This window comes from Peromyscus maniculatus, chromosome 14 (genome assembly GCF_049852395.1).
Source record: "Peromyscus maniculatus bairdii isolate BWxNUB_F1_BW_parent chromosome 14, HU_Pman_BW_mat_3.1, whole genome shotgun sequence".
In the NCBI taxonomy this organism is placed as follows: Eukaryota; Metazoa; Chordata; class Mammalia; order Rodentia; family Cricetidae; genus Peromyscus; species Peromyscus maniculatus.
In genome coordinates, this window is record NC_134865.1 from 90,068,294 (window position 1) to 90,080,468 (window position 12,175).

The following is a 12,175-nucleotide window of genomic DNA, read 5'->3' on the forward strand; positions in this document are numbered from 1 at the left end:
CCACACACGGGAAATGATACTAACACTGGGACGCAGCACAGAGGTGGTGACCACCCAGACAGTGACCGGGAGGACGGTGTCACAGTGGATGAGAACATTTTCTTATGATGCACACAGAGATGGCTTTACCACTTCTGTGACCTGAAAAAACTTCATCCCTTTCACCTTCAGGTTCTTTGCCTGTACCATGAAAACACTGTCTGCCTTTCTGTTCATCTCGTGACAAGAGTGTGTGTGAATAAGTGCCTGACTGAAGGAATCAATCTGGTACTGGCAACTAGGCTTATTTCACTGGTGCTTACCTCCAGCTGGGCATAGACCTGCTCAGGCATCTTCTGACCATAACTTTCCAGCAGCATGATGGTTTCTTTCAGAGGTTCGAAGAGCTCATCTGTAGCTCTCTGTCGGCTCCTTACAGCCAGAAGATGGCCCATGATGTCTACTAAGCCGTTGTGATCGCCTTCACTCAGCTGTCGCTGAAGTCCTACATCCGTCTGCCTGATGAATCCTTGCAGCTCACTCAGACTGTAACACACGTGTACACACGTGTATACATAAGCTAAGTTAATGAAAACATCTAGCTTCATACACAGAGTTCAAAGCAGGACTACTCACCACAGCAGAAAGAGACAGACAGAAACAAGCAGGTGTCTATTAGCAAATTTAAGCATCCATTTGTATCATTTCCCACATTCCTTCTCCACACCAAGCCAAGACATGTTCTCCAACCCTTGGCAATTGCTTCCCATTCTCTTTCCCTATGGGTTACTTATTATGATACTTCATTTAAGTAGAGTAATACTGCACATGACCTGCCTTTGGTATCTTTGACCAGAATGAAGGGTTTCAGGTTCATTCATGTGTGAGTATTATAAAGCTTGACAGGATATTATTTTCATTATGTATTAACATTATTTGTTAAATCTACTTTAAAGTTAGCAGTCCTCGTGGAGTTAATTTGTCACCTACAAATTAATCATCTGTGGGGACACATACAGAAGCCAGAGGCCAACTTCAAGTGCCATTCTTCCGGGTCCACACAACTTGTTGTGTTTTGGTTTTTAGTCAGGGTCTCTCATTGAACCTGGAGCATGCTTCCTTGGACTGGCTGACTAGCAAGCCCCAGGGATTCTTCTGTTTTCGCCTTCCCACCTCTGGGAGTGCAGGCATATTCCATTACACTTGCACCTTTCCTGGAACTCACTCTGTAGCCCAGGCTGGCCTCGAACTCACAGAGATCCTCCACCTGCTCCTGCCTCCCGAGTGCTGGGATTAAAGGCGTGCGCTTTATCATACGATAAGCACTTTACTGACTGAGCCAACTTCACACCCACCAGTCAACTTCTGTCAAAAGCTAGTACCATTTCAAACACAAAGGTCAAGAATACCTGTCCACGACAAATCTTAGCAGATGCTCCTGAAACATCCAGCTCCACTTCTTGATCACGTTGAGCAAGCTCAACTTGAAGGGCTTCATGTCTACCTTGAACCAACTGTTAAACACTCGGAAGTCATCAAACTTGCTCATCTGAACATACAAAGCCTCATAAATGTCGATCTGTAAGAACAGGAAAAGAAACACTACATAGCAACATCATGAAAGGCCACTTGATAGCAGGAAATGCTAAGGAGTTGCCTTGCCTGTTCTTTGAATTGCTCTAGAGTTGGTGGTTGCAGGATGTCTTCAGCTGCATGAGGGTCCATTTCCTCAGACGGTGCAGCATGGCCATACAGGAGAAACTGCTTCAGAATCTCTACTCGGTCATCCACCCAGAGGTAAGAATAGGTCTCCAGAGAACTTTTGAACTCCAAGACTTTGTTGATGACGTCAGCCACTCTATTCATTATCTCCTGCCGGACCTCTGCCAGGCCTAACATGTTATCCATGTCGCTCTAAATGAGAGGGGAACCAAGTGTATTCTTATCCAAGGATTTTTTACCATAGCATTATCCAATGTAATTCTTCAAGGGACAGTCCTCAACAAAAGGAAAAAACAAAAACAAACAAACAAACAAACTACAACAACAACAAAAAACAAAACCCTGTGTTGTGGCTCTTGCTGACATCTTTCTGGGGCTTCTCATTATCCCAGTTTGGTTTCTGAGAGAATACCTGGTAGTTTGCGACGTCCAGGTGTGCTGCCACACGCTCCATCTGGGCAGACATTCTGAAGCTGCTACACAACATTTCCTCCACCAGATCGTAGATGCCATCCCCAGCCTCTCTTTCTAAAGGGGGCTTAAACACAATCTCAGGGGGCATTAAGAGCATTTGTGCTTGAAAAAACGGTGCAGGTTTTAGCTGTCTCTCTGTGTTCATCAGGAAGAAGTCCAGGTCATGCAAGATGGCCTGAAAAAAGCCTTCCACCACAATGTCATCAATGAATTCCACATAAATTTTCCAGGAATCCAGAGAAGGGTCAGCTCTGAAGAGCTTCCGGTTCTCCTGAGAACAAAGCATTGGAGGGTTGCGGTCAATGAGAACCAACACAAAAGGGAAGCCAGCTGCTGGAGTGGCTGTTGAAGAAAGAACTGCATTTTTGTGTGTGGTACTAAAACATTCAAATCTAAGGGTATGGAACCTTTTGGTAAAAGGCAAAGGCTGTTGTAGGATTTTATAACAGTATAACATTAGGCTAACATATCACATATGTTCAAAAATATCCTTTAAAAGAAAAATTAATATGAAAATCACTATCTTCAAATACAGGCAAGAAATATACTAGTTCCTAACAAGTTCTGAAAGTTCTTGGTCTGTCTCCAGTTTATATGGTCTTGGACTTTGCTATCTAGGCCCTTCTCTAAAGAGATTTCCCAAAGTCCTCTGAGAGCAGTGTTCTGGGACCCTGGGATATTACTAAGTCGGGGATGGAGATCCTGTGGGTTTGCTGTCCCCAAAATTAAGGGCTAGATCTCTTGGGGGTGTTGTATTTCCTGTCATGTATCTGGAACATCCACATGCAGTCATATGACTTGCATGCATGCAGTGCACATCCTGAGAACCTGCACACAGCAGACTTCTCCTTTGTGGTCACTAGAAAGCAAAAGCATAGGTATGAAAAACAAAGCCCTGTGACACAGTCAGGGTGATGCTGGTGGAAGCCAATGGCTGCACAGGACTGGATTATTACTGTTTCTCCTTCCAAGAGGAATTCTCCTTCTTCCCTAACCTCACAGATTTTTTCAAGGCCAGCTCTTGGACCCATTCTGCATCTACAACCAATTTCTACCTTCTTGTCTAATTCTGTCAGTTTTAAATACATATTGTACTTGCGGTTATCAATCCTGTGTTAGTCTCCTGACTTGTCCCTTAAACGCAAGACAGTTCCAATGTTACCTGTATCAAACCTTTGATAACCATCTTTGACTGACACCCCAAGTCCGAATCCCATTTCTTCTCTTCAAAACCTGTTCCAGCACCTTCTCCCTATATTTGTCTAGTTGCTCAGACCTGAAACCTTGGCTTTCCCTGACTCCCTATAGCAAGTCTCCTTGGCTCTTCCTTCAAAATGCACCCAGACTACACACAGCTCTCATCAATACTAAAGAGTGAAAATATCTCTGGCCAATCTCCCATACTCGAGGATATCTGTTAGTACAAAGGACTCCTATCTTAAACTGCAGAGGCAGAACCAAGGCTAACACATTTTCCTCCGGACCCTGCTGCAGGATGTCTTTCTGAATGCTGTGACTATGTGTGGCTCCCACTGGATAATAAATAAAGCTGTTTTAGCCTATAGCAAGGAAGTTTACAGCCAGATGGGAAATCCAAGCAGAGATAGAGGGCAGAAGGGCAGAAGGGCAGAAGTGAGAGAGACGCTAGCCGCCAATGAAGGAGCAACAAGATGCCAGCAGACCAGTACACACTGATTAATAGGAATTACGTTGAAAGAGCTAGCTAATATAAGCTAAAGCCATGGGCCATACTGTGGTGGCATTGTGTTCCCCAAAATATTGTATACTCTAATAAATTTATCTGGAGTCAGAGAACAGACAGCCACTAGATACAAAGGCTAGAAAATGGTGGCACTCACACCTTTAATCCTAGCATTCCAGAGATAGAAATCCCTCTGGATCTCTGTGAGTTCAAGGCCACATTGGAAATAGCCAAGCATGGTGACACACGCCTTTAATCCCAGAAAGCCAGCCTTTAATCCCAGGGAGTGGTGGTAGAAAGCAGAAAGATATATAAGGCGTGAGTACCAGAAACTAGAAGCATTTGGCTGGTTAAGCATTTGGCTTGGTTAAGCTTCAGGCTTTTGAGCAGTAATTCAGCTGAGAGCCATTGGGATGAGGACACAGAAGCTTCCAGTCGGAGGAAACAAGACCAGCTGAGAAGTTGACCAGGTGAGGTTAGCTGTGGCTTATTCTGTCTCTCTGATCTACCAGCATGGACCCCAATAACTGACCTCGGGTTTGATTTTATTAATAAGAACTTTTAAGATTCTTGCTACACCATACAGCTTGTAATTAATAGAATAGAAGCCTCTGTGTGATTATTTTATAAGCGGCTCTGGGACCCCAGGTGAGAGAGATTCATCCTGACCACAGGGGCAGGAAGGACTCCTGCCTCAGTATCCCCTCCCCACTATGCACTTCCCCTTTCCACAAACTCCACAAAACCTCTAGTCCCATGTGCCACGGTGCACAGCCTCCCTGCCCAGGGAAAGACCACAGCCCTCCACTGCTCTGATGAAAGGACAATCTGCTCCTGCTGAAGTCAGGTCCCTCTTTTGTTTTCACAGTGTCTTCATCAATCCCCCACGGCCTAGGCTCCACCACGCCTCACTGTTTCGAGGCTCTGTCTCCTGCTTCCTTCCTCCTTGTGGTTTACACGCCACAGAAGCAACTTTGAGTGGAAAGTCTCTCTGCTATCTTCCCATCAACTCCAAGCCTTCACCATAGCTATCAGACCTGTAATGTGTGTAATGGTCCCCCCTAAATGCGACCCCCTGGTCCTATCCCCCACATAATCACCTCCTCAGTGATACTGCATTTCACACTGATCCTTGGGCAGGCCAGCCTGCTACACCTCAGATCTTAGGCTCTGTCACTACTGAGGTCCCTCAGTCTTCCTCAGGACTTCTCCCTTAGTGAAGAAAACCCCCAGCTTCTCCATTTAAAGCTTAACTCCCTGGTCCCCGACTCCATCCCTAGCCCGTAATCCCTGCTGCTTTACATTGCCACCTTAGTTATAACCGACGCATTATCTACTTCTTCTCATTCACCTTCTTCCCTGATCAGAGCCGCAGCACTGTGATACATGATCTGATGCGTCTTGTCTTTCTTTGCTTGCTTTTAGTTTCTCCCTTTTATTTTTTGCTTAGTTTTCTTTTTCTCGGTTACCCTAGAAGACTGCTTGTTGGTAATTTGAGAAAACCAAACAACCATGTACATACATACACACATAGAGAGGGAGACTTATTTTATGTGCATGGCTGTTTTGACTTCATGTATTCATGTGCATCATATGCATGCATTACCCACAAAGGTTAGAAGAAGGTGTTGGATCCCCTGGAACTGTAATTACAGATGGTTTTGAGCTGCCATGTGGATGCTGGGAATTGAACCCAGGTCCTCTCCAAAAGAAGGAAGTGCTCTTAACCACTGAGCCATCTCTCCAGCTCCAAGAAACCCAAACCTATTTTTAAACAGCAGAGTAACTACTGCTGCCACTCTAGGAGATCATGAAAACACGGTGGCTGACACTAGCCAACCAAGTGGCAGGATCTAACAGCAGCCAAAGGAATCAACTGGGACGAAGAGGGATCAACCTCTACCTTTTTAGTTTGTTCCTTGTATCTTATACCCACATCTCCCCCTCAGGAATGAGGAGTAGGGGCTCCACAAATCACAGGCAAGTAACAGAGATTCTCCCCCCTTAAATTAGAGCAAAGCCACCTATGAACTCCCCCAGGTTTGAGCTACAACATTAGGTTTAGCATTTCTTGTTTTGTTCTTTACTAAATAAAACACTTTATATAAGTCGAAATGTTGGAAGCTATTACCTCCACCAAGTTGTGTATCTTGCAGCCATCTTCTTGGATCAGCTTGTATTTTTTAGCAAACAGATCCCCCTTGTCTTCCAAGGTGAAGGCAGCCTCTCTTCTGGGCTCCCTCCGGGGCAGCAGTGGCCACTCTGCCCAGGCCTGCATAGTTTGCTGGATTATTCGCACATTGCTCTGAGTCTGTGCCACTCTGAGCTCCAGCTCTGCAACGGCCACTTGCACCCTCTCCACGAAGACCCAGAAGTCATCCTGCCACGTCAGCCACGTCGCAGCCACCTTGAGCTGCTCATCGACAGCTCTGAGCTCATCCTCAATGAGCGGGTATTCGACTTCTAGAAGGGTCTGTTTCAGGTTATTGTAGCCTTGTACAAGGAGCTCAAGATTCCCGATGTACTGAGCAAGACAAACCAACCAAGCAAGAAAACACAAAAATGAGAAGGGCCAGATATGTTAGCACTTCTCTGAGAAGGCACCAAATGCCACAGGTCCCCAAACCAAGAAACGAAATTCAAAGTATTTTCATCTCAAAGGTACCAAGTATCAAAGGCCACAAACCTTTAAAATAGTGTTCCTTTTCTGGAAAATTCCTAAAGCTGAATCTGGTATGTCAGATTTCTTCAGCATCAAAAGGTATCTGACTTCTCTCAACACCGCCACAAGCTATTGGAGAATATTGAGGGTTATTGCATACTTTAAGAATACATCTCTGGGCCAACAAGACAGCTAGTGAGTAGAAGCGTTTGCTATGACAGACTGACAACCTCAGTGCAGGCCCTGGATCCCACGGGAAAAACTCAGATGTGCTCACACGTGCAGTCCAGGTTCCCTGCGGTGATGCGCGGGCCGGGACAGCAGGACCTGCTGGGAGCTCCTGTAGTTGGTGCAGCAGCAGACACAAGGGAAATGACCAGAAGCACGGAGGGAAACTCCTCCTGCGAAGTTGCCCTCTGACCCCCATGTGCTCCGTGTCCTTACTTTCTCTCCCCCTTCCCTCAAATAATTACAAATAAGTAAATCTCTAAAAATAAGAATATATTTTAACGTTGAGTTTAACATGAAATACTTAAAATGTCATCATGCGTTTACCGTATTTCTGGTTCAGAGTAAAGACTTTCACTTCATATGCTCTGTTGTTCCCAAATCATACACGTCTTCATCTAGTATGGTATATGAACTCTACTGTTTAGAGCTTATGCCATTTTTTAAGTTAATTTTATCTTCTTAATTTTTAAAATTTTTATCTAATTTAATTTTCTTAAAATTTGAGCATTACAGAATCCACAGACTCCATGAGAATGAGAACTGTCGGGTTTTGGTGTGTGGTGGTTGCTTCTAATGCTCACAGTCATTCTCAAAGGGCCAACAAGGCTATAGGTGGAAGCTAAACCCATGAGACTCTCAATTATCCCTGCAACATTTCAAGCAATTGCTTTTATACTTGTTTTCATTTTTATATTAAAACTTTACCACTTGTCTATTATGGCAGTTTGAAGGTAATTGGCCCCCATAAGCTCATAAGGAGTGACACTATTAGGAGGTGTGGCCTTGTTGGAGGAAGTGTGCCACTGTGGGGGTGGGCTTTGAGGTCTCCTGTGCTCAAGATACTGCCTAGTCTCACAGTCTACTTTCCTGTTGCCTTCTGATCAAGATGTAGCCAGCACTGTGTGCCTGCACATTGACATGCTCCCACCATGACGATAATGGACTGAACCTATAAACTGTAAGCCATCACCTCAATTAAATGTTTTCCTTTATAAGAGTTGCCATGGTCATGATGTCTCTTCACAGCAATAGAAACCCTAACTAATACATCTATTCTGAAATAATTGCAATTTCCAGAAAAAAAAATTTAAACTCAGAACATGTAATGGCTGTGATACATGCAGGAGATATCTCTCCTACCCAGCAATGACAGCTGACTAAGTAACTGAAACACCATTCACTAAATCCACCCAGGAGGTGTGGGGTGGGAAAAACAGTTTTATGAAATTAGAAGTCGATATTGTTAGATTTCTTGATAAAATATTTATGTTGGGGTACCAAATTTCCATTAGCAAAATAAGGTGATGGTATCTGTGTTTATTTTAGGGAAATAGACCCGAGTTAGGGTGTTCAGGATGACCTCTAATTCAGTAGGCAAACTTCCTGCATCCTAGGCAGGCACTGGGACTGCCAGGGAAGGCTCTGCACAGTCACTTCCACATACTGAGTATTCTTCATTACCTAAAATTCATCAAATTCTTTTTTTGTGGGGGGAGGGGTCACAGAAACCTACAAAGAAGATTGCCTTTTACTATCATGCAAAGCCCTGGTAGGTGGACAGAAAAGAATAATATTGTGCCTCTTATCTAGAAAGTGAAAGGACTAGGAGATAGACTGTTTAAACACATGTTGTAGATGTAGCGTGTGGTCAGGTATGGTGGCTCACACATCTAATCTCAGCCAACACTTGAGAGGCAAAGGCAGGTAGAGCCCTTTGACAGTGTGGCATACACGATGAGACTCTGTCTCAAAAAAATCAATTCATGGAGCAATCAATCTATCTCTTGCACACACACATACATATATACAAACACATATTTAATAAATATGTGCATATTGAAATTATAGATACATACATGCCCAAATACAGGCCTGCTAATGAGGCTTCTGTACTGTCACTGTTCTAGAAGATGCTATATAGTTATCCATGTGTGGGGAGCATACCTACAATCCCAGCACTAAGGAAGAGGGTCAGGAAGATCATAAGTCTAAAGCCAATCTTGGCTCCATTAGACACTGTCTCAAAAAAACAGACAGACAAGAATATGTAATGAAATTATGACACTTATATTGAAAAGATTTGAAATCTCTTTGCTATATGACAACATGGACAGCAAAAATAAAAGCAACCCATTCTGGATGTTATTTAGCTGTTAAAATTTTTATGTCAATGAGTTGTTTTATATTTTAAATTATTGCTTAATTATCACCAGTTTAGCTACCACCATACACTATAAACTTGTATCAACAAGCTTATCTTCTCTTTGAAAGAAATGATGGCAAGCAGAAATACCTTTTGTCAACCAAACGCATGACAGACCTTTGTTCCTTTTAATCTGTGGCTTTCCTATTTTAATTGACTAAAGTAACCAGTATACTTGTTATGAAAATACATGCACCAGAAGCTATCTGGTAGACTCTTTAGGTACAAGTCAACTGAATTAAGGTTACTAAGGTTCTTAGTTGCCAAACAGGAAGCTGGAAGATGGAACACAAAAAGATGAAATAGACCCCATCCTCAGCAGCTCACCATCAGGTTAATACGGGGTGGTAAAGTAGTCATGACAAGGTGTTAATTAATTAATAAGGAGAAGAGGAAGTGTCTATAATCCCAGCTACTTAGGAGGCAGAGAAAGAAGGAATGCTAGTTCAACATTTCCAGGCCTACAAGGTAAGCTCAAAGCCAGCCTAGGCAACAGTGAGATCCTGGTCTTGAAAAAAAAATGTCTGTAAGGAACTTGATGATAAGCAAGTAAGGTATAAACAAATAAGCTCACTAGTAGAGTGTTTGTCTAGAATCTATGAGGTTCTGAGTTCAATCACCCCCCCCACACACACACACATACATACACGCACGCACATATACTCATATACACATGAAAGCAAATCTCTGTAAGGAAAAGTTCCCCAAGTAAGTTTAAAATTTATATTCCTCACAGTACTGCTACTTCCCCAAAATAGAGTTTAAATGACTGAAGTGGCCTCCTCCATCATCAGGGAGGCTTCCGGACACATGAATAGCATCTATAATGCATTAATAAGGCAAAGTCCTACCTTTGGGTCGAAGTTGACGCTCAGAAGGCCGTTGATGGCACTGAATTTAACCAAGGGTTGATTCAAATTAAATTCACAGGTTTCATCCACATTTGTTCTCCATTCACTATAGACATGACTTTCAAATTGATCGAGCAATGTGGTCATTTCAGCGTACTTCTGACAGACTGCAGCCTCATCAGGACTGTCTGGAAATCTGTAGCAACAAGGTTTTTCTACTTTTCTACATATGTCAACAGAGTACAGTTTATTTTACAATAGAGAATAGGATCATGTATTTAGAGATCAGAGAGAAGCAATGAAAGCCTTACAGTGTTTTAAAACTGTATCTGCTTAAAGACAAAAAAAAAAAAAAAAGCTACAAATGAATAAATGGAACTACAAAGGCTTCACTAAATGTCAGCAAGTTCCCAGTTTCCAGAAGGAGGTTAAAAAAGGGTACAGAGGACTGTCTGAAAAAGAGCTTGGAGAAAGAAAAATAATTAAACTTTCCAGTGAATGAAAAGGAGACATTAAAAGATAAAAGAACCAGAAAAAAATTATAAATAATTTGAAGTTACAAGCCCCATAAAAATATTCCAAAATTATATTGATAAAGCCCTCTCACCAGATCAAACCCAACCTAAATGGAGCAGGCCAGCATATCTTCAGGTATTAATGTCAACAGCCACCACCAGCTGTGATGGCATTTGCCTCTGATCCTAGAGGTAGAGGCAGGGGAATCAGGACTTCAAGGTCATCCTCAGTGACCTAATGAGTTTGAGGACTTTCTGGGCAGCAGAGACCCCATCTCAATACAAGAACACCCATAACACCATCCTAATTCACCATGAAGTAAGCCTAACTACTCACAGATAGTGGAGAGATGTAAAGCTTGACCAAAATATTTGAAGGCGTTCAAGGAGCATCCTGGCCCATTTAATATTTCCAGAGGTGAACGGCATATTCTTGTTGAGAATTTCATGCCCATGTTCAATCTGTATGTTGATAATTTCATGAAGAGGAAGAAAAGGAACACTTAGGGTGCTTTCCAACCTTATAAGCAATTGTTTATTTTACTTTCATAGTGGCATTAAACATGGGTGTTTAATAACTTCACTAATGAAAAGCTAAGGTCCCAAAGCAAGTTCCCCATCTCTGTAAGAAAACCATTAAATAAAAGCATTCAGTTAGCAGCAGAGCTCCGTGGTAGAGTTTTTTTCTAGCATGGTAAAGGTCTCAGGTTTAATCCTCAGCACTAAAAACTACTTAATGACTACAGATAATGACATTAATTTCATTAATTAAATCCCTAAGTATAACTTATCTACTAAATCTAATCTTTACACACAATAAAAATGATTCTAGCTGATGGCCATTAACCACATAATATGTTGAAGTTTCTCAGTCTTACCACTACTTACCCACTTCATGTGTTCATCATACAGTTGCTTACACATATCCAACTCCGCATTAAACATGTTCAATAATGTGCTGTAATGTGGGCTGAAAATTTCCATGACAACTGGTTTCTCCAGAAAATTCCCAAATATGATCAAAAGCTATAAAAAAAATCAAAGTTAAAGAAAGGTTAAGAACTTCAAGTTTTTGGTACAAGAATTCAGCTCATAACTTAACTTCTTATGCTATTAGAGGCAAATTCTAGAAGTCTAAAATAGACATGCTACCACAAAAGACAAAATGTATTTTGTGTTTTCCTAAAATTCTATATAACCAATAAACCAAATTCCACATAAGATTTCTTTGCCTCCAGGAAACGGAGATCAGAAATGAGCCAATGTCCCCCGGCGGTGCTGGCTCACAGCTACTAATCCCTTCTGCTAGGTGCCAGGGAAGCTTCTCTACTTGTTTGGTGCATGTAAAAGTAGAAGATTAAAGTGTGTGTTATGCATTTCTCCTCATCAATAATTACACCAAATATACCAATAACAGTAACTTCTCTACCCAGGCCCCTAGCACACCCCCAAGATCTAGTTGCCCCTAACAGTGGTCTGGGGCAGCAATGGTTACTACTGTTCTGAGACACTCTACAGGTGGACACCTCCTTTGACACGAAAATCCTGGCTCAAGCTTCAGCTGATAGAGTTGTCTCTCAGAAAGAACACATGGCTGGATGAATTAATGCAACTTAAATAACAAGCGGGCAGAAACTAAAAGCAAGCAGAGGAAGGCAATGGACAGAGAGAAGTAGATGATGGTTACCAGTCCAGTGAAGGCACCAGCTTCCTAAAGGCGCACACTCTCCACTGCTCACTGAAGATTCCCAGGTTTCCTATCTCCTCACCAGTATCCATGAAGATGAGCTAAGTTTACTCTCTGGTACTGTTCTCAAGAGGTGGCTTTCTTGGCAA

General features: G+C 42.5%; 1 protein-coding gene across 4 annotated transcripts in view; it reads right to left on the minus strand.

Annotated features, from left to right (window-relative positions):
- Positions 1 to 12,175, minus strand: part of Dnah11 (dynein axonemal heavy chain 11) — a 324,850-nt gene that overhangs the window by 271,123 nt on the left and 41,552 nt on the right. For all 4 annotated transcript variants that reach the window (XM_042261290.2, XM_076551573.1, XM_076551572.1 and 1 more), the window contains 9 exons: positions 11,228 to 11,365; positions 10,677 to 10,801; positions 9,825 to 10,020; positions 6,564 to 6,668; positions 6,009 to 6,401; positions 2,114 to 2,446; positions 1,642 to 1,893; positions 1,389 to 1,558; positions 303 to 525 (listed from right to left, as the gene is read on the minus strand). In XM_042261290.2, the coding sequence (XP_042117224.1) occupies positions 303 to 525; positions 1,389 to 1,558; positions 1,642 to 1,893; positions 2,114 to 2,446; positions 6,009 to 6,401; positions 6,564 to 6,668; positions 9,825 to 10,020; positions 10,677 to 10,801; positions 11,228 to 11,365 (1,935 nt within the window). The remainder of the gene's footprint in view (positions 1 to 302; positions 526 to 1,388; positions 1,559 to 1,641; positions 1,894 to 2,113; positions 2,447 to 6,008; positions 6,402 to 6,563; positions 6,669 to 9,824; positions 10,021 to 10,676; positions 10,802 to 11,227; positions 11,366 to 12,175) is intronic.